The sequence below is a fragment of the Aphis gossypii genome, chromosome X (assembly GCF_020184175.1).
Source record: "Aphis gossypii isolate Hap1 chromosome X, ASM2018417v2, whole genome shotgun sequence".
In the NCBI taxonomy this organism is placed as follows: Eukaryota; Metazoa; Arthropoda; class Insecta; order Hemiptera; family Aphididae; genus Aphis; species Aphis gossypii.
Window position 1 is genome coordinate 23,467,223 of NC_065533.1, and position 26,697 is coordinate 23,493,919.

The 26,697-nt window shown below is 29.5% G+C and overlaps 3 protein-coding genes across 6 annotated transcripts; all 3 read left to right on the forward strand.

Moving 5' to 3' along the window:
• The first annotated feature begins 1,274 nt into the window (after positions 1 to 1,274).
• LOC126552439 (uncharacterized) lies at positions 1,275 to 1,823 on the forward strand. The gene has a single exon (XM_050207136.1). The coding sequence runs from the start codon at positions 1,275 to 1,277 to the stop codon at positions 1,821 to 1,823; it is 549 nt and encodes a 182-aa protein (XP_050063093.1).
• Positions 1,824 to 3,532: 1,709 nt separating this feature from the next.
• On the forward strand, positions 3,533 to 3,997 carry LOC126552440 (uncharacterized). Its single transcript, XM_050207137.1, has one exon. The coding sequence runs from the start codon at positions 3,533 to 3,535 to the stop codon at positions 3,995 to 3,997; it is 465 nt and encodes a 154-aa protein (XP_050063094.1).
• A 5,904-nt stretch (positions 3,998 to 9,901) lies between these two features.
• LOC114121257 (probable phosphorylase b kinase regulatory subunit alpha) lies at positions 9,902 to 20,106 on the forward strand. Of its 4 annotated transcripts, none has more exons than XM_027983504.2 (25): positions 9,902 to 10,056; positions 10,123 to 10,503; positions 10,719 to 10,877; positions 11,440 to 11,656; positions 12,751 to 12,833; positions 12,899 to 13,090; positions 13,175 to 13,363; positions 13,416 to 13,568; positions 13,663 to 13,836; positions 13,905 to 14,118; positions 14,343 to 14,452; positions 15,457 to 15,604; positions 15,944 to 16,016; positions 16,081 to 16,172; positions 16,231 to 16,392; positions 16,461 to 16,599; positions 17,258 to 17,391; positions 17,892 to 18,064; positions 18,142 to 18,264; positions 18,331 to 18,559; positions 18,635 to 18,687; positions 18,972 to 19,136; positions 19,234 to 19,287; positions 19,359 to 19,562; positions 19,631 to 20,106. In XM_027983504.2, the coding sequence occupies exons 2-25, from the start codon at positions 10,417 to 10,419 to the stop codon at positions 19,850 to 19,852; spliced, it is 3,549 nt and encodes a 1,182-aa protein (XP_027839305.1). In that variant the 5' UTR covers positions 9,902 to 10,056; positions 10,123 to 10,416; the 3' UTR covers positions 19,853 to 20,106. The 4 variants fall into 4 exon arrangements, with proteins under 4 accessions (XP_027839305.1, XP_027839306.1, XP_027839309.1 ...); XM_027983505.2 differs by having other exon boundaries at positions 9,920 to 10,060; XM_027983508.2 differs by lacking the exon at positions 15,457 to 15,604 and adding an exon at positions 14,797 to 14,944 and having other exon boundaries at positions 9,935 to 10,503.
• Positions 20,107 to 26,697: the final 6,591 nt, after the last annotated feature.

Consider the following 26,697-nt stretch of genomic DNA (forward strand, 5'->3'; position numbering starts at 1 on the left):
TTTTATTCGCATAGTCAAAATATTAAAAATATAGCTTAAAATATTTTAACATAATATTAACAACACGATCGTAGCGCAAGCTAAGTATATATATTGTGGCGACGTGAACAATACACAACGAGCCGCCCAAATTATTTACGATGTCGACAGCGTACAATAGGAAAAACCCATGTTCTAGAATATTCCACGATGGTCTCGCTAGAGTATACTCGGGGATGTTCTAGAACAAAGCGGAGCCTATAAATACCAGCTGATCAGATGCTCAATTTTCATTCCGTCAGTGACTACGTATCGCGACTTACCGTGTTATTCAGTTCGCAGTAATATTGTACGCGTAATTGGTATTTGTTTGTTATATTTCATTCTTGTACATACATATCACAGTAATATAGTGCTTAATATTTTATAAATTGTGAGTGATTATTTATTACCATAAACCACAAATTGGTGACCTCGACGTGATGGAAAACAATGAATCGTCAGTAGCAAGAGTCGCGGTGAAAATTCCCGAGTTCATTTCTTCGGATCCCGAACTTTGGTTCGCCATGGTCGAGGGAAGTTTTGCCAGCGCAGGTATCAAGATCGACAGTACGAAATTTGGGTATGTTGTCGGCGCATTACCACCCAAATATGCGGTTGAAGTGAAAGATATCATAATGGCACCACCATCGGAAAACAGGTACGTAAAAATTAAACAAGAATTGGTCAAACGTCTCAGCGCATCCCAAGAAGAAAAAACTCGCCAACTATTGGAACGGGTCGAAATGGGTGATAGAAAACCATCGCAATTTTTACGCCATCTTCAAAGCCTAGCTGACACCTCCATTCCTGAAACACTGTAAAAACGCTGTGGATGGGCCGACTACCGAAAAGTATTCAGGTAGCGCTGGCGATCGTCAAGGACTGCAAACTCGAGGACCTCGCAGCACACGCAGATAATATTGCAGACGCGTCTGGTCCTATGCTACCTCAGATCGCGGAATCAACTGTGAGTAATACTCTGGAAGCTACGTTAAATCTTAAGCTTTCACAGCTAGCGCTAGGGATTAATCAGGAAATCACGGCGCTGAGAAAAGAAATCGCTGAGATCAACACCCGTCCTGCACGTGGGCGAAGCCCCGATCCTAGTGCCCATCGTTCAAGATCTCGATCACGAAGTCGTAATTCACACGGTGTCAATGGAATCTGTTGGTATCACTGGCGTTTTGGATCCAACTCCAGAAATGTGTAAAGCCATGTACATATAAGTCGGAAAACTAGAAAGGCAATCACTGATGGCGGCCAGTGAGCCAATGCCATTTCCACGCCGCCTATTTCTAACCGATCGTGTCTCACGAATACAATTTCTTATTGACACTGGAGCCGATTTATGTGTATACCCACGCAGTGTGGTTCAAGGTCAACGAGATAAATCGGACTACTCCCTATCAGCAGCCAACGGGACGACCATTGCTACGTACGGAACTATTACACTTGCTCTTGATTTCGGACTTCGTCGAGTTTTCACTTGGAGATTTGTGGTCGCGGATGTATCCAAGCCTATCATTGGTGTGGATTTTTTAAACCATTATAATCTTTTGGTAGATATACGTAATCAACGTCTCTTGGACGGTCTCACGCAACTCACTGTACAGGGTCAAGCTGCGAAATGCGACATACAATCCATCAAAACAGTTGTCGGAACAACAAGGTACCATGACTTATTACAGGAGTATCCTGAGATAACCCGACCTGTTGGAGTAATCAAGGACATCAAACACAACACCAAACATACATCCAGACGACACCAGGATCTCCCGTCGCGTGTAAACCAAGGCGTCTAGCCCCTGACAAACTCAAGGGAGCCAAAAAGGAGTTTGAGACTATGCTAATTTGGGTATAGCTCGACCTTCTAAAAGCCCTTGGTCTTCACCACTCCACCTGGTTTCAAAGAACACTACGGACGCATGGTGACTCTGTGGAGATTATCGTGCACTTAATACTCGAACTATCCCAGACCGCTACCCAGTTCGTCACATCCAGGATTTCACACACTTCCTTCACGGAAAAAACATTTTCTCAACAATCGATCTGGTAAGAGCCTATAATCAAATTCCTGTAGCAGAGGAAGATATCAATAAAACGGCCATAATAACACCATTTGGACTTTTCGAGTTTCTTTTATGTCTTTCGGACTCAGAAACGCAGCTCAGACGTTCCAACGTTTTATTGACGAAGTACTCCGTGGACTTGAGTTTTGTTTCAGTTATATCGATGATATACTGGTAGCTTCTACTTCTGAAGAAGAACATATCAAGCACTTACAGATCATTTTCAATCGGTTACGTGAATACTCTCTAGTAATCAACCCTTCCAAGTGCGTTTTCGGACAAAAAGAAGTCAAATTCCTAGGTTACCTTATTTCCACAGATGGCACACGTCCTTTACCTGACAGAATCGACGACATCTTGAAATACAAGAAACCGACATCAGCAAAAGGGTTACGACAGTTCCTGGGTATGATAAACTTCTATCGACGTTTTATACCCGGAGCTTCAGAAGCACAAGCACCATTGAACGTCTTACTGGTTCCCAATCTCAAAGGCAAAACTCCTATCAACTGGACACCTGAAGCTACTGCTGCTTTCGAAAATTGTAAAGAAAAACTTGCCTCAGCCACGTTACTTGCTCATCCTCGCGACAATGCACCATTGGCCATTGTAAGTGATGCTTCTGACACCGCAGTGGGCGCGACTCTCCAAAATTCGTCAACACGGGATGGCAGCCTCTCGCATTCTTTTCAAAAAAAACTTTCAGTAGCTGAATCTAAATACGGAGCCTACGATCGTGAACTCCTTGCTATCTATCTTGCTGTCAAACATTTTCGACACATGGTAGAAACTCGCAATTTTACCATTTTCACTGACCACAAACCCATCACTTTCGCCTTTCAGCAGAAACTTGAAAAGTGCTCACCACGCCAATTTCGTCACCTAGATTATATCACAGTTTACTACAGACATAAGATATGTGCCAGGTAAACAGAACATCGTGGCCGACGCTCTCTCTCGAGTGGAAGTTCTTTCGGATACACTGGATTATACTGCCCTGGCTAAATCTCAACAAGAAGACGACGAATTAAAAACGTATTTACGGAGTGACACTGGACTACAGCTTAAGCAAATTCAAATGCCCGGCATGGATGTTCCTGTGTTTTGCGACACCATGACACCAACCGCCCGACCTTTATTACAAAATCTTTTCGACGTGCTGCTTTTAATACTGTCCATCGTCTTTCACATCCAGGCATAAAAGCCACTACCAAGTTGGTAACACAACGGTTTGTATGGCCTTCTATCAACAAGGACTGTAAACAATGGGCCCGAGCATGCATCGAGTGTCAACGAGCTAAAATAACACGTCATGTTTCAGCACCACTTGGTTCATTCCCTCAACCATCACAAAGATTCGAACATGTACATTTAGACCTCATCATTATGCCATATTCAGAAGGATTCCGCTATTGCCTTACGTGTATCGATAGATTTACTCGATGGCCGGAAGTGATACTTTGGAGAACCAAGAAGCAGAGACTGTCGCCCGAGCATTTTATACACATTGGATTTCAAGATTTGGTACACCTCTTATTATAACGACTGATCAAGGGAGACAATTCGAATCAAACCTTTTCAAGTATCTAGGATATTTGACTGGTACAAATCACCTTAGGACTACGGCCTACCACCCTTCAGCAAACGGTATGGTAGAACGAAGCCATCGACAGCTTAAGGCCGCTATCAAATGTCACCAGAACAAACGGTGGACTGAAATACTCCCAACAGTCTTATTAGGCATACGAGCAGCTTGGCGCGAGGATCTGAAGTCCACATCCGCAGAACTTTATTCGGAGAACCACTTCGTCTACCTGGTGAATTTCTCTCAACAAGATCAGATGACGCTAAGTTTGAGAACGCAGCAGAGTTCATCAAGGATCTTCGACACCAGATTCGCCAGATAAACCGGTAAATGGAACCTGCCACGGAGAAAAGAAAAATTTCATATTTAAGGACCTCGCCACCTCCAAACAAGTGTTTATTCGTCATGATGGACCGAAAAACTGTCTACAAATGCCGTACGACGGCCCATACCCAGTTGTAAGTCGCAATCGGAAAACCTTCTGCATTGACGTGAAAGGGAAAAGATAACAGTGACTATTGATAGACTGAAACCAGCCTACATAATTGCTGATGACATACACGAGGAGGTTAGCTCCAGAAACATGAAACATGCCACACCCGAATCTATCGCAAATAAGGAACCAAAAACAGAAGAACCGACACCAGAAACAAAAGACAGGAAAACGCGTTCCGGTAGAAGAGTCCATTTCCCCGAACGTCTTCAAATAAGTTCCTGCTGACTCCATCACTGGTAGGGGGGTGAGTGTGTGGCGACGTGAACAATACACAACGAGCCGCCCAAATTATTTACGATGTCGACAGCGTACAATAGGAAAAACCCATGTTCTAGAATATTCCACGATGGTCTCGCTAGAGTATACTCGGGGATGTTCTAGAACAAAGCGGAGCCTATAAATACCAGCTGATCAGATGCTCAATTTTCATTCCGTCAGTGACTACGTATCGCGACTTACCGTGTTATTCAGTTCGCAGTAATATTGTACGCGTAATTGGTATTTGTTTGTTATATTTCATTCTTGTACATACATATCACAGTAATATAGTGCTTAATATTTTATAAATTGTGAGTGATTATTTATTACCATAAACCACAATATTATATATATATTGACTATAGCTGTGGCATAACATATTAGTAGCTTATCTAGAACCTCAAAACAACGTTTGTATAATATTATCTCGAAGCATTATGAGTTTCCCATTTAAACATTGTCAGTCATGTACATTTTGGTGTTTTTATTTAAACAATTTTTAATATTTTGTTTGAATTTAAAAAACAAATAACCGCAAAGATAATCGTAATGCTTATATGAATTAGGTATATGATCATTTTCTAGACATGATAAAATATTAAAAATAATTTGATTCTTTTTGAATTATTCATTAATCATTAGACATTTGAAATGTTTTATTTTTTTTTAGTTTTATTTTATAAATATATTTCATTTGGCAAAAAAGTTTGAAAATATGATAAAAAATGTCATATCTTATATACGTTTTTCTTATATATACATAAATATTTAAAATAAATACAATTAAATTTGTGTTATATGTTTATAAATATTATAAATGTAAAAAACCTTTTTTTGTTTTTGCCGGGGGCCCAATTATAAGCCAGACGAGTCCAGTAGCGGTGCGTGAATACAATTTACGAGGAGACTTAACATTTGTTTAACTATTAGCTATTTATATACATTATTACTTAAAATATTATTAGTATTTTATTCAATGCCGTAACTGATTAAATTAGCTAAATAATTCCGAATATAGTTAATTATATTTTTGACAGGTAATTTATTCAATTTCATTATAAGTTATTAATTTGAAGTACTGAAAAAATATAGATAAATTGCATCGTTTCTTATATTATACAATATATTGTTAGGTTTAAGTATAGAAATAGATACATAGAAATTAAATCCAAACTTTAATTAATTAATATTTATTTTATACATATAATTAAAACTTATTAAATAACAAGTATACAAATTGTATCTATAACATTAAAAATAATATTTTAGCCATACTTTTTTATAAACAAGTTCAAACCTTCGTTCTTTTTTTTCTGTACACCGATTACGAATATACTATTAAAATAACGCACCGCCCGGTGGCAAATTCTACTGATGAGACTAGTCTCACGGACTCCATACGGGCGATTGTAAACTCTCCCGATGGTAAACTCTCCCGATGGTACACTCTCCCGGGTCTACTCCAGTACTACCTGACAAAAACGTGTAAACTCTCCCGGATTTATTTCTGTACTACCTAACGGAAATATGTAAACTCTCCCGGGTCTAGTAAAAATCATAAAATAAATTTAATATATATTTAAGTTGAGTTTAAAAATAGTCAATCATATATAATAATAATTACAATATAAATTAATGTCTTTAGCTGCTATGAACATGATATTATAGTCAAAATACAATAAAAAATAAAATTTCAAAAAATCCAATATACATTTAAGTTTCTTTTAAAAATATTCAATAATAATAATATAAGTTACAAATACAAATATACGTAAAAATTTCCAACTCGTAGTGTAGCAATAACATTTAAAACAACTCGGGAGAGCTTACATACTTCCTACAGGTAACTATAAAGTTGACCCGGGAGAGTTTACACATTTACTTCAGGTAAACATAATTTTGACCCGGGAGAGTTTACATTCGGGAGAGTTTACTATTTTTAAAAATCGGGATAGTTTACCATAAAATCGGGAGAGTTTACTACCGCCCCTCCATACAAAAACCATTATCGCTGTGATCCCTCCCTCTGAACTTTTATACACCATCTATAATACTAGATTCGAGACTGTGGATCAACCATCTCATTCGTATTACGATCTCATAGTTCGTCGTTAATCATTATCGCCAATTCCAAGAATGGTGTACCTATAGTGCTATTTTCCTAGAACGTATGCGTATTACGTATACCTACGCACACCACAACAGAGAGAATATTTATACACAAATACGTATATACTATATATATATATAATAAATATAGTTGACAAAAGTGGTATTATATTTATACAGATTACACAAATACCTATGAGAAAATATTTAAAAAAAAAATTAAAAATTAGTTTTGTTGCTATGTTATAATTATTGGGGAGACACCGTCTCAAAGGCTCCCCTGACGCACCGCCCTTGCAGACGACACTGTTATCGGTCTATTAAAGCTATCAGACTTTTAAACTTGATGATATCCTTTAAATAAACACATAATAGAAAAATACAAGTCGCAAACGCATCAGACGTCGATTTTTCTAAACCAGGGGCCGGCAACCCGCGGCCCGTGAAGCGATTTTATGCGGCCCGCTATTACAATTTATAATTAGTGTAAAACTATGGAATACCACATTATAAATTTATGTTAGTTGATAAACTGTAAATAAAATAAAGTGTATGGCCCATGAAAAATGTATTATTTATTTTTTATTTTTTGGCCCCTGACATCAAAAAGGTTGCCGACCCCTGTTCTAAATTATATTTGAAATATTATATTATATACCTACATTTATATCTTATATGTATGCATTTATCACGAATTAATAGGCAGGTAGGTTTATATCGATTGTGGTAGGAAAATATTATAGTGAAACTATTCACTATAATATTTTTAGATATCTTATTTTAATTAAATAATAAATACAAAAATATAAATATTAAAAATAAAAATGTTTCAATTATTAAAAACTGTAATCGCGTGCTCGAACTTTTTAAGCCATTATCAAAAACCGCAAAATAATTTGTAGAGATAATTTTATTCTATTTAGACCACAGACTCAAATTCAATCAAACTGTTTGATTCAAGCACATAGAATAAATTGTGAAAAAACAAAATTAAAATAACATTATATAAAATTAATGTAATGCATAATAAATAAATGTAATAATTCTATGATTTCTAGTACAATCAGAGTATACCCTTTCCTCTCCAAGTACTTCAACATCATCTGGCATACGCATAATAATTAACAATTACCTATTTGCGAAAGAGTACCTAGTTAAGACGAATAAGACGGAATAATATTTAAGTTAAAATACAATCAAAAAGGGAACAAATATAATTACGGTATCATTATTATCAATAATAGATAAATCACGCAAGTCAAACGTTGAAAAATTGGTTTTTTAAATTATCTAAAAACACAATTATACAATTAACTAATGACAACTTTTAATGTATACTTACCTATAATTTATAGCCACTAAATGTTTTCTATACGATTAACTGTAATAACTGTGATAACGTATAGGTATAACTATACACAGATTTTTAATGTACCTACCTATAGTGTCATACTGGTATCGCACATAGTGAATTATTATAATTTTTCAAATTCGCTTTAAAAATATAATTTAAAATTGACTCTTGTAATTTAAGCATAATTATTACAATTTATATGTGGGCAGTTTTATTTAGACATCGGGCTCTCGATCCATGAAACTCGTAGGCCATGCCTGCAGGACACATTCTGTAAGTCTATGGATTATGGTAGCGAGTGACACAAGAGGTCAGTGATGAGCTGCAGACACGATTTAAGATATACATTATACATACACAGTACGTACGTACGTACACACACACACACACATATATATATATATATATGTATTATATACATCTTAAATCTTGGCTGCAGACGAGGACCGAGGACTGTTCCTATAGTGCATATTATAATAAATAATATGTACCTATAAATTATAATATATAATTCATACATTGTGCATTTCATTCATGACATTACTTTACCACACGAGTAACGCACATATTATGTAGGTATACTATTTTTTTGTCATGACTCTGCGGTCTCTAAAACGATGTCTATCGGTATTATGATAAACTACAGAAGCGGCTATCTTGAAAAATTTTACAGGTGCTCATCACTTTAAAAAACCTAGTACAGACAGACGTCATACAGTACTCCTACCAATATTTAAAGTTTATTTTAATGTGGTTTTTGATTTTTTTAGAATTGGCTATAAAAAAACTTGAATTTTAAAATGTATTCACTTTACATATACTAAGGCTATATTATTATTATTAATGTATAATTTTTCACCGGGTCAAAAAGCTTAACAATTTAATACAAGATTTCACATTGGTTCTTAATAGGTACGTGGTTCTTATATAGCTGTATAAAAAATATAAAAAATATACATGAATACAATTTTTTTTATATATACCTATATCATATAAATTTTTAGTATAGGTAAATATTGACAACATTTATCAACAACAATGTTAGGTACCTACTTATATTTTATATATAGGTACCACAATACCTCAATCATATTTACAGTACCTAAGGTAAAGAGTATTGACTTAAAAATTAATAACAATAATAACATATTATGATAGGTATTATTGTTAATTGCTATTAAAATCAAATCGACCCATCATAATACTAATTGTTAAATAAATTATTTTAATAGCAATGTAATGAAATATGTTTAGTGTTATTGTTATATCATAATTAGGGCTAGGGACTTCATTCCCTAAAAAACCTTAAAATATGTATGCATTTGTGCCTTTAAAAATTACCAAATATGCTATTAAAATATGCACTAAAAAAAATAAATAACAGTATTTAATAAAAACCTTTTTATTTAAATATGTAGACATAATTAATAAAATTTAGAGTAAAATAACTTGTCATAATAAATAATTGATTTTCTTTTAACACCCGAATTCTAGTCTAAAATAAAAAAAAATACTTTTTAAATTGAATATATTTTTATATTATTTAATAATTATTATAATATATTTAATATTCTTTGTATAAAATATTTATTTAATTATAAAACTACCATTTTCATATTAAAAATGCTCAAATATGCAAAATATGCTACTATAAATTTTAAATATGAACTCGTATTACCATGAAACAAATTTCTATATTACTTAGCTATGTTTTGAATGATTATTGAAAAACATGCAAACTCCTAGAAGTCCTTAGCCCTAATCATAATATTCATATAGGCCGACAAGCCGCCGATTAACAGTTTGGTACTGACTTACGAGTACGTACTCACTAAACTCGAGTGATATAATACTGCCGCGATATTCGCTAAAATCATTATAACATAATACCTATTATTATTGTAGCGGCGGATGACGTCGTCGTTTTAGATAAAAACTTTTAGTGACGACTGTAAAAAAAATTACCGGGCCGTGTGAAGCGCTGATAACGAACGAGCTGATAAAGCGAGAAAAATGATAATAGTTAAACGAGATACGGACAGTTCAATATTCAAAAAGTTTCAGCTAGCCAGTGAGTTAGAGAGAGAGACGCAATTGGCCGATGCAAAGGCGAGTGAAAGAGAAAAACCAATGATTACTATAGCTGTACAATATTACAATTACAGTAGGTACAATACATAATGCGTCTCGTCGGATGATTACTTATTATTACTATTACCATTATAAATAGAAATACGTCGCGTACGATCGTCCGGGTCCCTCGAGTCTCGATCACTCACACTTCGAGTCAGATAAGTTCGATTTTTCAACTGTACGTGCCCGGCTCGCCGCTGTCAAGTTATTTACAATTTGTTTTGTCAACTACCTACTCCTCATACCGATTGCACTGTCAAACCTCGTTCTGCGAACCTGTGCCGTTCGTCTCTAATCATCGCCTCTGGTAGTATCTACCCAAGTTTTTGTCTGTTACCTCCGGTTTGGTTCCTCACACGTTTCGTGACCGATTTGGCGGTCTGTACGAAGAATGTCTAAAATGAACAACAGAAGCATTGCCGGTCAGCGACTGGACTACTATCATAAGATGGTCCACAACATCATATTGTGCCATCAGGTAAGATCAACATATTATTATTGTAATATCCTATTCTCCATCAATGTTCATAAAAGTTAGCGTTAAATAACTGATTAGACATTAGTAATTCACTGAACAGAGTGATTCTGTTGTATAGCAGTGACCGGAGAGTCAAAGTACCCACAGTTTTGTTTCTTAACGTCGATTAATTCCAAATTAAAGTGCTGATAATAATTTTATTTATAATATTGTAGAATCCAGTCACAGGCTTATTTCCAGCCAGCCCAAGTAACTCAGATGCTTGGATCAGGGACAATATCTATACAGTATTGGCTGTATGGGGCTTATCTATGGCCTGTAAAAAAATGGCAGATATGGATGAAGACCGAGCCAAAACTTATGAACTTGAACAGGTACATTGAATGAATAATAAATAATAAGTGTTACACAAGCTCCTGATGTTATTTTTTTGCAAATTGTTTAATGTCTTAACTTCTTTTCAATACCATTTAAATTTCTATATTTGTTTATCTGCTTAATCATAATGTTAAAATATGTATTTATTATTAGTTGTAACTTTAAAACATAAGTTTCAAAGAATACATGAACACTAATGCGTACAATTTTTCTAGTATATATTGAAGTGTATTTTCATGGATTCATAAATCATTTTACTCATACTATATTATTTATTTAATTAAATTTTTTTTTTTGTAACAGTACCTATAAAATATTCTCTAGAGTTACCTAAATTAACAACTATAATCTTTGATGACATTATTTTAGTTAGTAACCATAATACATTTTAATATTGAATATGGATAAGATATTGTTGTATAACTTAATAACTAATAAGTAATAGATAGTTATTTATACATTTTTAAAGTACATATAAATTTAAAAAAATGATGATATAAATAATTGCACATAATTGAGTTAGGCTTAAATTATAATTCATAGTTTAATATTTTGCAGAGTTGTGTGAAATTGATGCGTGGGTTATTAATGGCAATGATGCAGCAAAAAGATAAAGTAGAACAATTTAAAGTTTCCCAAAATCCATTACATTCTTTACACGCTAAATATAGTTCTGCAACAGGACAAACAGTTGTTGGTGATAATGAATGGGGACACTTACAAATTGATGCTATTTCATTATATTTACTTATATTAGCACAGATGACAGCGTCAGGTAATTTTTGAGAAATATTATTAGTATTATATAAATATATAATATTCACATTGTATAATTTAGTTTGTTACTAAACCAATATTAATATTCTGCTAATTTTGTCTTGTTTATAATAATTATTTGATGTAAGATCTAAGTAGTTATTATTCACAATGAAAACATGTGGGTACAATTCTTGCAAGACGAGAATTATTTCCAACACTAAATTAAAATAATAATCATTGTAACAAACTAAGAAATAATAAAGAGTGTGGTAGACTAATAAAACGATTAATCAAATAATGTTGAATTCTTATGAGACAAGAGAAAAAATGTATAGTATAAAATATTATTGACTTATAATTATGGCTGGGAATTTAATGCAAAAAATGTAGTATAAAATGCCAAAAATTATAGTATAAAATGCACTTAAAATGGTTTTTAATTTAATTTTTATATTTATATTGATATAAGATATTATATATTTATTTAGTACATTACATTTTGCATACATGCAAATGTGTTAATTTAGTAAAAATACTTTTTATTATCTTGAGATTTTATCTACCTTACTATTAGTAACATATAAAAAATATATGTATTGTTTAACATGATTCGTATTTAAATTGTGAGAGAAGTACTCTGTATGTGATATTAATAATTATAATATTTAAGCTCAATTATTTAATTATATAATATGTTATCCAATTTTGATACAATAATTATTATAATATATGCATTTTAAAAGTAACTATAATTAACAAAAATGGCACGATAAATGTGTTTTGGTAAATTAAAACATAAATATATAATATTAGATTAAAAATGATAAAAGACAAATTCTCAGCATGTGACCCACGGCAGATTAAAACTTAACAACACATGATTAGTTCTGCTAACTATAACCAAACCCTTTATGATGGTAGTAGGTCAAAAGTAGATAGTGCTAATATCTTCACAATATTATTAATTTATACTAATATCAGTATGTACTCCAAAAAATGTATTTCCCAATAATTCAGTAAAATATCCTGATATTTTATAACACTAAAATATAATGTATTGGTTATTTATCCTATTTTGTCAATTAATATTTTTTCTTATTATATTTTAAGGTCTTCAAATTGTGTTTAACTTGGATGAAGTGTCTTTTATTCAAAATTTAGTATTTTATATTGAATCTGCGTATTGTATACCGGTTAGTACATTTTTGATTTTTTTTTTTTTTAAATAAAAATAAAAATATTAATGGATTTTACTCAGGATTATGGTGTATGGGAACGAGGTGATAAATCAAATCATGGACTACCTGAATTAAATGCAAGTAGTATCGGTATGGCTAAGGCTGCTCTGGAAGCAATGAATGATTTGGATTTATTTGGAGCACGAGGTGGGCCATTTTCTGTGATACATATATTATCAGATGAAGCGCAAAAATGCCATGCAGTATTACAGGTTAGTGATGACCAGTAAGAGTGAATATAGTGAAGTATAAATACTTTGTTTGAGTATTATGGTTAAAATAACTATATTTTTTAGTCTATGCTGCCAAGAGAATCAAATTCAAAAGAATTAGACAGTAGTCTTTTATCGGTCATTAGCTTCCCGGCTTTTTCTGTTGATGATCCACAACTGATTCAGTTAACAAGAAATGCTATTGTTACAAATTTGATGGGAAAATATGGTTGTAAACGGTTTTTAAGAGATGGCCACAAGACTCCACGTGAAGTAAATTAATTTTCCTAATATTGTTTTACCCTTAATGACATATATTTTATAGGATCCAAATAGACTTCATTATGACCTTCATGAACTGAGGGTGTTTGAAAAGATTGAATGTGAATGGCCATTATTTTTTTGTTATCTCATATTAGACTATTGTTTTCAAAATGATACAGTAACTGCAAATTTCTATGTTGATGCTTTAGAAAAGGTAAACAAAAAAAAAAGTATACATAATAATAATTTAAACTTTATTTATGTTAATATAGTTTATTAAAATAATAACTTTCATGAATATTGAATAGGTAATGATAGATTCTGAAGATGATATTAAACTTGTTCCTGAATTATATGCATTAGAGAGTGAGAATATAAATGCAGAAATAGAAAATCCAGGGAGTCAAAAACGAACAGCATTAGGAAGATGTCCGTTTTTATGGGCACAATCACTCTATATGCTTGGAAAACTTTTACAAGAAGTGAGCTATTTTTTTAGATATTATATATTTATAACAGAATTTACAGTAAATACTATATACTTTCATAGAATTTTCTAGCTGTTGGAGAACTAGATCCATTAAATCGACGATTATGTTTGGAAAAAAAACCTGATGTTGTTGTACAAGTAGTTGTGTTGGCTGAAGATAATGCAATTCGTGATCTACTTCTTCAACATGATATTGTTGTTCAAACCATTAGTGAAGTTTCACCAATTGAAGTACAACCTTCAACCGTTCTTAGTCATCTTTATACATATTTAGGTAAGCTATTGTACTACATTTTATTTACCGTATTATTACTGATTGAATGTTTGATAAAATAATATTATAATTTAAAAACAAAAGTATTTTGTACTTAAGAGAATACTTTTGTTGAGTTTAATATTTTTGGAATAAAATTGTATTGAATTTAAAACTTAGCTTTATTATTATTTTTTTTTTTCAAAATAATAATGATTATTATTTTTGTTACCTTTAAATACCAGGCCGAAATGAAAAACTTGGATTATCTGGAAGAAAGTCTCGTGATGTTGGAATTCTTAGTACCAGCAAATTATATACATTGCAAGATCGAATATTTGCCTTCACTCCACAGGTATGATTTTATAATTAATAAAATGTTTATTTTTATAATTAATTTTTAATGTAAAGAGTATACTGTATAGAATGTAGATAATAAAATTATTTCATATGTTAAGTATAATATTAAAAGAAAAAATATAAAAGCCTTTGTTGACATTAATTTAGTAGTTCATACTATAAATTTTGATAATTTCAACACTCATAAAATAATATAAAAATTGTATAAGAAAAATTATAAAATTTTAGTTTAAAACAATAAATTTAAAAAAAAAAAATGCAAATAGAATAGGTACATACAAGTTTTTCTTGAATTTTGTATTAAAGTATAATTTTTTTTTTTTAACTATTTAAATCTAGATTACAGATCGTCAAAGATATTACATTGCGTCTGACAATAATTTGTTGATAGATTTATTTAAGAATGAAATAAACTTCTTAAAATCTAGTTGGCAAAACCTATTAGGCCGACCCACAGTTGTTATTGTTATAAAAAAACTGCATTATGGTATTTATTGTTTTATAAATATTCAAAAATATAATTTTGTTTTAATATATTGCTGAATAATAAATTATTAATAACTATAATATATATATATTTTTTAACAAAATATGAGTTTAATTTAACATTTTTTTTTATGGAATTGACATCATATTATTTATTTTCATTTAAATTTTATTTTCCTTTTTTGTAAATAATGAATACATATTTTAGATAACAAACAATAATTATAGTAATAGTGTTTTAAGTTTTTAGTGTATTAATAAAGAACTGACAAAATACTTTTTATATATATATAATATATTTGTATTAGTTTGAATTTGAAGTTTGTGAATGTGTTTTGATTTTAATTAGTAGCTATTAGTTGATTGATATAAATTAACTTTGGGGTATTATTCAAAATAAATCACGAAATAATAGAAATATTTAAGGCAGTTATGCTTTTATTTTGTTTAAATGTATTTACTATGTAGTACTTAGTCAATGAATTAGTGCTATTAGGTATTATTTTCTAGTAGACACTCGATTTGGATCAATATTATATGGGAAATGATATCGAATTGTTATTAAACAATATTATGATGGATCTAGCATTTTTGACAATGAGTTGGAAGCATATGTTAGGTCGTCCAACATACACTATAATTGCTTCTTCAAATTTTGTAGGTAAGGTGAATATATAATTATATAGTATATTCAAAACTATCAATATTAATGGTGTAAAAATTATTTTAAACATTTCTATTTATTTAGTATCAAATTCTGCATATTATGTTGTTTAAGCTTTGTGTGGTTTTTGTCGCATGGCTATGTTTTAAGTTTTTAATTAAATAACCTGTAATTGTCAAGCTATCATAGTTTATACTAGTGGCTTTTAAAATAAAATAAAAAAAAAATAATTAAATAACTGCTGTACAGGATTGATTTATTTTAAACATTGAAATATTAATTAATTAAATTATCTTATTAATTTTCAAGCATTAATCATATTTATGCTGTTTATAGATCAAGGTAAAATTCCTTTAGCTGTTATAACAACAATCAAAAAATTAAAAAGCGGCTATATTAACGGAACTAGGTAACATGTCATATTAAGTGTTTTAAGTACTCAAAAATATATATTATAATTTTATTTTTTCTAGAGTAACATTGGGAAACCTTAATGGCTTTCTTAGCACTTCTTGTGTAACAAATCTTAGTTTCTTAGGTAGTCAAGAAATTGGAATGCCTTATAGTAAGTTTCTCTTAAATTTTCTTATTGATTTTTATTTATCATAAATTATAACTTTTAGAGCTTAATACAGAGGTAGAACAATATTTAGATGATCATATTATCAAAAGTTTTACAAACCAGTCTACTTTATTAACCTGTATGCCTAGCAAAAATTTAAAAATAAAACGAAAAATGTCGGTCAAAGGAGCTATAAAAAAAACCAGATCATTCATGCTTGATGGTAATTACTAATTACAATATTTGTAATATTTATTTAATTTTGATTTTTTTTAAAATTATTGTTTACAGCTGAAGAACGACGTATCCAAGTAGCCGAAACACTGGCTGCTTCAAATTTATTAGCACAAAGAAGTCCATCACCTGATAATAATTTAGTAATGCCAATTAAAAGAGAGCACCATCGTCCTCGACTCCATAGCCGTTTTAAGTAATATAAATATTTTTTTCTTATTCATTTTAAGTATTAATTTAATGCTAAAAAGATTTATAATTATTTAAAAATAATGTTTTATTTAGAGAATATATAATCCTTTTTTGATGGTTATCAAGGTGTAAAAAACAATTTATTGCCCTTTTAAATATTTTAATTATTTTATTAAAAACACATTGTACTTCTTATAATTTGAATTTATTATTATTATTACTTGATAAAAAGATAAAAATTCAAAATTTTAACAACACAATAATATTTGTTGTAAATTAAAGTTCTTTTGCTAAGGTTTATCATTGGTACATACAAAATGGTTCATGCTAGAAGATACCACATTTTAAGCATTAACAATATTTAGAAAAAGATACTTTTACTCTTGAATAGTTGTCTTTATATGTAGGATCCTATGAATGGGATGGTTTTGGTCATAAACAGTTGTATGGGTAATTAAGGGAAAAGTTGGTGTTGAAGAAAGCAATTTAAAATTTTTAAAAGGATGTTGTCATAATATGTTTTTTATTTTTTAAAACTATTATTTGTTTTTTTTTTTTTATGTTATTATTTATATGTTAAGTAAATTAAAGATCATAATTTTATGGTTATTTAGTATATAAATATTTCTTAAAAAATTGTTTAAACTTAAGCATTATTTTAGAGCAAGTACAGAGTTATTGTGTGCTGAAGCTGAATTGGATGGTATTTTATCTATGTTAAGTGAATCAGATTTAGAAGAAAAAGGAGACATCTTACAATACTTAGTAGACACTTATGGCTTAGAATATGATACAGGTTAATATGAATATAAATTTAAATTAAACTTATTTTGGTTCTGGTCTAGTTGACCCTGCCAAGAATTTAATCTCCTCACCTCGCAGAGTTTTAGTTGACGGCCTCCATTTACATATCTCATATTTTCAATGTTATAATCAAGAATCAATTTATATAAAAATATACAAACAATAATACATTATACATTTATGATTATACATAGAAATTTAGGCGATTAAAATAAAAATAGATAAATAATATGAATGAAAAAATTGTAAAATATACATCATTCTTATATGAATAAATATAATATGCAGAAAATAATAAAAATTATGCAGGTGGTCAAAGCTCTGTAGTATATACATTTTATAACACCAAAAATACAAGAGATGTGCTTACATCACTTGATGGGTGTCAATTAAATCGAATGGTGGGGTGATTATCTTCTTGGCGAAGGCCAACTAGACTAGTACCCTTATTTTTATTTATAACATTTTATTCAATTTTCAATTTCTTAATAGGAATGAAGGAGGACTGTAAACCAGTTTTAATTAAAGATTTATTAAAATTACTTTATGAAAAGGCATGTCAACAAAATCATTGGGGTTTAGTCAGACATACAGCTGGAATGTTAGGGAAACGTGTGGAAGATTTAGCCAAAGCTTTAACAGATCTATTAGTTCGTCAAAAACAGGTAAATTAAAATTAAAAATAAATAAATATATTATGAAGAAGTGTATTTTGAAAAACTGACTAACATTTTTATTTAAGGTCACAATTGGTATGCCTCCATTTAATGAACATACAATATCAACACCTTTACCCGAAGGAGAATTACGACAAGTAATTCATGATGCTTACGGAGATGATGAAAGTACAGCCATGTTAACACAGGTAAAGTTTATCAATTGATAATTTTAAAATCTGTCTAATATATACATTTTTTATTATAAAATTTAGGAACTTTTAGTTTATTTGGCCATGTTTGTAAGGACCGAACCTCAATTATTTTTGGAAATGTTAAGGTTACGAGTTGGTTTGATTATACAAGTCATGGCTGGTGAATTGTCTAGAACATTAAATTGTTCAGGGGAAGAAGGTTCCGAACATTTATTTAATTTATCACCGTTTGAGATGAAAAATCTATTACATCATATCATGAGCGGAAAAGAATTTATATTAAGTAGTGGTAAGTTATTAAATTTTATAGGTAAAAATATGATTAAATCAATTTTTTTTAAATAAATTTGATTTTGTTTTTTAGTGGGACGTGGTAATTTTTCTGTAATTAGCTACAAATCAAGTCATGTCAGTAAGGTAATTAATAATATATTACCTAACCCATTATTAATCCCACAGTAGGATATTTCCTCTCCACAGTATTGTTTAAGTTACCACTACCTTATTTGTATGTTTCACAATTGATCAAATAACAGTTTTTGAATCATACAAATGTTAAAAGTGATTATAACTAACACTAGTTGCATAATAAACATGTTTTGGTAATTTAAACTATACATTTTTTGACTGAAACCACTAGACCAATAATTTATAAAAATAGACCACAAGCAACAAATTAATATAATAATTGTAATTACTAGAAAAGCCAGATTGAAGGATTATTGTTAACTGATAAATCAGAAGTTAACAGTGATGCATTAGAGAGTGATCGTCAAGGCCAATGGTTACGGCGTAGACGTTTAGACGGAGCATTAAATCGAGTACCTCGAGAATTCTATAAACGAGTTTGGATTATTTTAGAAAAGGTATTAATACATATTTACCATGCCTAAATTCATTAAAAATAATTATTGTGATTTAAAATAAAGTTTGAAATTTAACAAAACTGTTTTTATCTTTTAGTGTTGTGGAATAGCTATTGATGGAAAACTCCTATCACAGAGTTTAACTCAAGAAGTATGTTACATTTTTCAAGATAGTTACATATAATTTGAACATTAAATTAATATATTTTTACTTACCTTTAGATGACATCTGGCGAGTTAAAATTTGCTTTAGCTGTAGAGACTGTACTGAATTGGATTCCACATCCCGAGTATAGACAATTGATAGTCGAGACATTAATGATATTTACACTCTATGCTGAACAAGAAATTTCACCTACTCCACATAGAATAATAACAATTGAAGATTTTGTACATAAAGCTAATGAATTATTTTTACAAGATCAAGTATGTTAATTTTTATACATAATATATATTTCATATTCACACATTTTTATTGATTTATCTCATAATAGATTGCTATTAATGGAGATGCAACTTTGTGCTGTGCAAAAGTACACAAAGAACTCACCCAATCTGGCTCGCTGTTGTGTGGTGGTGCTGCATATATTTGTCAACATTTCTATGACAGTGCCCCAAGTGGAAGTTATGGAACAATGTCATACATTATAAGAGCAATTGCCTATGTCTTAGAAGATTCCCTAGGACTAACCGATGTTGACTGTTCTATTTCATGATTTTAATCTTTATTTTTGTTAAAAAAAAACTTAGTGCCATGCTATATTATTGATAGTTTGATTTTAATTCCAATTGGAAGTAACATAGTTGTAGTTTTTTAATTATTGTGAGTAAGAATTCCTATGATATTGTTTATGCATACAATTATTATTGTTTAATTGATATTAAAATTTTATATTCAATAGTTTTAATTATACTTTAGTAATTGATTGTTTAAACAATAAATAAAAAAATATATACTTAAATAAAAGTAGTTATTAATAAGTAAAATTTTTTTTGATAAAAATATTCAGGTACAAACATTTATAATACTTAGAAAAATTTAATTATGGCAATATTAAAAAAAAAAAGTGAGACACAATTAAAATATTATCCTCACTATACTAATTACTTAATAAATGAAACACTATTTGCCATTTTACTAGTCAAATTTTTATTTTTATTAATTTAAATTAATAATTTAAAATTTTTTTTTTTAATAAATAAATTGTAAAAATATTAAATTAAAAAGTATCAAATAATGATACTCTTCCATATTATAATTTTGAGAAGTTATTGACTATTGTCAATTTATAGTATAATATTAAATTTTAGCTATAAATATGTCAATAAAATGTAATAAGTATTTACAGTTTATGTATAATTTATAATTAAAATAAGAGAATTTAAAACAGGTTCTTAAGCATTTCTAAAAATTTTTATCCAGTTTGAAGACCCTTTAAATTTAATTAATACCTAGAAAATGCTATAAGTTTGTTTTATATTCTAATTCATAATTTATAGAAAATTTATTGACAAATTAAATTAATTTTTTTTTTGATCAATATTATATTGAAATTATTAATTTATTACTTGTAGTAATTGAGTATGAACTGTATGTTTGAACCTAACTTATGAAACAGACAAAAAATTAACTCTGATGAAAATATGAAAGTTTTGTCAATGATAACTTTAGGTATAAGGAACACTTGGAGCTATTGCAATAATTAAACACAGATGATATTGGTAAAAAATCGTTAATGATGCGGAATTTGGACTAGCACTAAAAGACGACAATTTTATTAATATATATTTTTAATTTTCTTGATATTTCATAAATAATATACATTGTATACGTACTCTGACTGTCTGAGAGACATCTTATGATATATTTAATTATAGTTGAAAGTTTTATATACTTTCTAGATGGCTAAATTCGTCTTTTTGTTTCTATCCAAATGCCTAACCATTAGCACGATCGATGTTTATTTATACTTTATAATTGTCTACCATAGTAATTTAACATTTAATATTGTTCTTAAAATATATGGCGACTATTTAATTTAGTAAAACAGTATGTACTACTTAATGTGGATCATATATTAAAATTTAGCACACAAGTATTTTTTTTTTCTATTTTCCAATAAAAAATTGACATTATTGTCAGATCTTTCAAAAGTTTCCATATATGATGATTAATGACATTAAACTATTAGGCAGACCCCTTGTTGTAAATCATTTTGTTTCTTACAAATATAAAGATTAATGCATATAATAATAGATATTTATGAATAAAATAATAAAATATATATAATATAAATAAAATATTTATGAATATTTATTTTTGTTAGATTGTATTTTGTTATAGTATTAAGAAAATTGTGTGCTCATAATTTATAAATATAATTGATTTTCTACATACTAATACATCACACTTATAAATGATAATAATAATTAATATAGAACAATATAATAATAATATTTTATTTAGTTAAACTTGGTAATAGTTTTAATACAATCCATGCGGTTTACTGTGACGACCCAAATGCATCCATTGATATTTAATTTTATTTCATTCCCAAACAGCGATAAAATGATCATTATAATATAATAGAAGTATAGGTAGTTCAAATTAATTTTTTCAACAACCGATATAATTATAATGTCCGCACCTAAAATAAAACCATAATTAACCGCATAGATCGTAATAAAATAGAAATAACAATGAGAATAACATTATGATTAGTTAGATTATAATAATACATAAACTATTTATTTTTATAACTGATATTCATAGATTAATTTTGTAGAAGTGGCTAAGCTACATTGCGAGCACTAAAAAATAAATAAAACAATAATCGCTTGCCAAGAAAATGCTTGCCGAGTCTCTAAAAGATATTAAAGTGAATTCACGCTGAAAACACGTTAGTTAATTAATTAATGCACATAGCATTTTATTATGTTGATTTTTATTCAAAAGAATCTGTAATTTTTCGTATATTACCTTCCCGTATTGTTACAATGTTGTTTATTATTAACTAGATTCCTACCTAGGTATTATTTAAGTTAATTTACATATTGTAGTACTTTTGTACTGGGGTACCTATCTATAATAGATAGGCACTGATGAGAATTTAAAAAACAAAATACCTCTTTATTTTCTTAGAAAATCGGACATATAATATGACATGGAACGTTTACTATTATGATACTATTATGGTGCATATAATATATATTATTAAGAACGAGTAGGTAACTGAAGAAAGCACATATTTGTGTAATGAGTACAATAATTTATTGTTGCGTTTGATTAGTAGAGACGGGATATTATGTTTTAAATATTCTTATTGATTATTTACAACTTAATGTTAATCGGAATCTTCAGTCAGCATCTAGAGACCTGGCAATAGCTTAGGTCTCCTTAATGATATAGGTACATTTTAAAAGTTTGGTATCGAATATTTATAATTGATTAAATATTAAAATGATTATTAAGAAATTTCTTATTAAATTTCCTTATTTTAATAAGTGAGTATTACAATTTACAGGTTCTGTTTGTTTCATTTAAATTGTAATTATAAAGCATGTCATTGTCAATAAATTGACGGTTATATGATGTATCTATGTGCCCACTTATTGTTTTGAGCTTTCCTAGTTTCAAATAATTATTTATATTATTATAGTAATACATAATACATTTATAATTTATATGAAATATATATCAGCAATATGAAGAGTAATTTAAGACTTTCAAGCTAAACATATTAAATTAACGTAGGTATATTGGCAGGTATAAACAATGTGATTATACTGGTTGCAGTAGTTACGAAACAAAAATGAAAAAATGTCTGATCAAGTAATTTTCTTATTGATTTTTATGAATATTATATTTTATAATAGGTGTTATAGCTTATAACATGAACGGAGATATAATTAAATATCTAAGTTCGTAGCTTATGACTATACCTATACATAAATCCAGTCTCTACTTTACTTTTTAGATTCACTATATCTATATCTAGTGATTATAATAGCACCTTGTTTATAAAGGACGGAATTTAAGTTAATTGATAATACTAAGTACCTACCTCGATAAATTATGGTACCTCAATTAACTTAAAATGTGTTTTCTTCTCGAACCTTGTTCAAACTTGTTTACACGGAAAACAAATGTAGGTACCTACCTATTTTATTTTAAATTAAAAAATCCTTTAGTTACATTTTATTATTTATAAAATTAAAAAACTAAGTTCAGATATAATTGAATAATCATGATTGTGCAATTTCAATTATAAATTATAAATATAATATTTAGTAAAGTTGTAAGGTGGAGCCCCCTACTATTAAAGTCGGATTCATATATTTATCGTCTGTCGTGTCGTGCTAAAAGTTGAACTTGACCAACTCTGGAAATCCCTGGTAGCTCATGCTTAATGAATTATTCCATGATTACTAAAAATCTGATTACGATAAAAGCCAGACGCCCTAACTGTAAACTCGACTTTAATCATATTATGTTTTCGGGAAAAACATAGAATAATATTAAGCCATTCAAAAAACAAAAAAAAAAAATCAATTAATTAAACCGTTCTCAGTCAAAAAAAATTAACAATTAAAATGGTCTAGTTAAGCGTTTTTTGTTTTTACAATATTTACCGAATTAAATCGTATCTTATAAAACTTACTACTTAACTATATTTTATTATTATTATGTAATATTATTGAAATACCCTTAATGAATAAAAATTAAGATGATTATAAATTATAATAACTTGTATATAATATGATAACATAGGTAATAAAAATTTAAATACATTTTAAATTTTATTTGAACAACTATTCAATTCTTTTCATTGTATTCGCATTCATTTATACAAGCGCATCGAGAAGTATATAATATAAGTTGGTTACATACACATATATATGTCATAGGTTCGGCTGCAAAAAATTGGGTATAAGTTTATGATTACATATTAATATAGGTACGAGTATAGGTATTAAATTAATATGTCTTAAAGTCTAAAGAGATAGGAAGTTTGTTTTTAGAGTTAACACCTGTATACCTATAATATAGGTAGTATTTTCCATTAATCTGGAATTTAACTTTTCCTTTTCTTAAAGTCACGATTTTCATAAAATTTAAGTGAATTTAATAACGTATAAATAATAATACAACAAATAAATTCGTTATATATCTATGTTTAAGACTAGACAGTCAAAAGTCTTCATTTAATCGTTTTACTACGAGTATAAACTACCTACATATTTATCTTCTCAATAATACATCGTTTCATCGTTTATTCTTATGACACATGCTTCATATTATGTGAACAATTCATTATATACTATAAATAACAACGCGCGGCAGTAATATATTATAATTACCAGGTATGAAATTAAAAATATTGTAGGTGCGTAGGGTAATTTTGGTCCTTTAATATAATCATGATTTTCCTGATTATAGGTTCCTAAATTGGTATTTTTTATAATGCCATAATAAATACAATAAAATATTTAATAATTAAACAATAATAATTAAATGTAGTTTTGAATGAATTATAACGAATTTTTAAATATTATTTAATATTAAACATTTACTAAATTATGCAGTTCTTGTTCAATAAATAAACCCTTTATCCGAACTTTTCCAAGGTTAATAATTTAATTTACTTACCCTTTAAGCCTAACTCAATTATTATATTAAATTTTTAAAAAATGTTTGATTATTCCAACATTTAAATTTTCAACGTCTATTTAAGAAAGTTTAAAAATAAATAAAATGTATTTTTTACAATATTACAGTCAGTGCCTAGTATTGCCAGGAATCAGGATAATTGCCAATTGCGAAATTAAGGGGTACAATTTAAAGTTTACAGTCTTATTTATCATTTGTTATTTGATAACTGTATGTTTTGAATCCCAAAAATTATATACCTAAGACATTGTTGAGACAATGAATAATACCTAGTCTAACTGAAAATTTCATCAATAAAATTAAATTGTGAATAATATATCCTTACAGAAATTTGTTAACGTTATCGATTGAAATAAAAATGATGTGCTAAACATTTAAATCAATGTATTGAAAATAATCGATGAGACAATCTATATTATTATTATTATAGAAAGATCAAAAATGTGTTTTTAAATAAATTTAGTGATATCAAATAAAACATCATAATATGATGAAGGTATTAAATCACAATATTTCTTTAAAAATATTTATTGAAAAGTTTGAATTTATATTTGTGTTTTTGTTTTTAGTATTATTGTTTAGATATTTTATAGAACCCTGTAAAAATGATTTTTGATTCATATAAAATATTTTAGGTGTAATATTGGTAATTGGTATGTATACAATAATAATATATTATTTATAGATAACTTAGGTATTCAATAAATCTACTTCTATATGAGGTACATTGTATAGTATATAATATTGTACGCGCGTAAATACTACGCGGTACTAGGTAGGTTATTATTATTACTTACTGTTGATTCAATGGTCTTTAAAATATTAGTTTTCAGTTACTTTTTTTTTGCACCACAATTTTTTGAAGGAGAAATATCGTCTGCCGCTTGTTTTCGGCTTCACCATTGGATTCCTGTCAGCCGAAGCCACCACCAGATTTTTCTTTATCGGAACAGCTGTAATATCGTTGTCCACCAAGACTGTGACAAGATCGTTGACTGGTGGAGTCATCATAGTCGGAGTAGTCAGGTTCGGAGCCGCTATCGTCACAGGGGTCATCTTCGGAGACACCATCATCGCAGTAGTCGCCTCTGGCGTAACCACCGTCTCTGGATTCTCCTGCATCACTAACAATTCCAAGTCTAGAGTTCCCATCACTTCAGCCGCCATAATTGGAGACGCGACCACTGAAGCTGCCATCAGCGAAGACGCTATTGCCGAAGCCACCACCGTTGAACCTATTGTCAGAGGAGCCTTGTTGTTACTCGTCGTCAAAATTTGGTTGTAGACACTATCTATATCGTTGTCCTGTCCGAGAGCAGGATTGTCAAATGAATCATTGAAATTATTGTCGTTAGCCAATGGGAAGTCATTTGTTAACTGAAATGAACAATATCTACAGTTAGTCGGGTTATATAAGCATTCGGGTGTTGCTATTGGGCAGCTGGACGGTATAAATGGATAGTTGACAACCGAGTTCGAATAGCTGTCAACGATCACGTTCGAATAGCTGTCAATGGATGCATTTGAATAGCTTTCAACGACCGCGTTCGAAGAGCAGGCAATAGATCCATCTGAATAGCAGTCAGCGGATGTGCTCAAACAGCTGTCATTTGACGTACTCGAACTGGAGTCAACAGCTTCAATCGAATAAGAATAGACATCCACCATAGGTGGACATTCAATTTCGACCGGTTCGAGCTGCGGGTTTGAATTTTCTAATTTAAACTGAACCACGGAAGGTTCCAGAGGCTGCGGTGACATCGAGGGCTCGGAGACTTCTGATAACAATAGCACTCGGTCGTTCTTTGAGGCAAAATAATGTAATACGTCGCGCAGAATCGTGTAACGAGCATCATATATAGCGTCGAGTTCTGCATCGTCGAAGGCGTC

Bases quoted from the DNA above. Each gene is read 5' to 3' on its own strand.
- LOC126552439 (XM_050207136.1), top strand. From the start codon at position 1,275: ATGGCGGCCAGTGAGCCAATGCCATTTCCACGCCGCCTATTTCTAACC.
- LOC126552440 (XM_050207137.1), top strand. From the start codon at position 3,533: ATGGCCGGAAGTGATACTTTGGAGAACCAAGAAGCAGAGACTGTCGCC.
- LOC114121257 (XM_027983504.2), top strand. From the start codon at position 10,417: ATGTCTAAAATGAACAACAGAAGCATTGCCGGTCAGCGACTGGACTAC. The intron at 13,364-13,415 runs GTAAATTAATTT...TATATTTTATAG, and splicing joins GCCACAAGACTCCACGTGAA to GATCCAAATAGACTTCATTA. The intron at 16,017-16,080 runs GTAACATGTCAT...TATTTTTTCTAG, and splicing joins GGCTATATTAACGGAACTAG to AGTAACATTGGGAAACCTTA.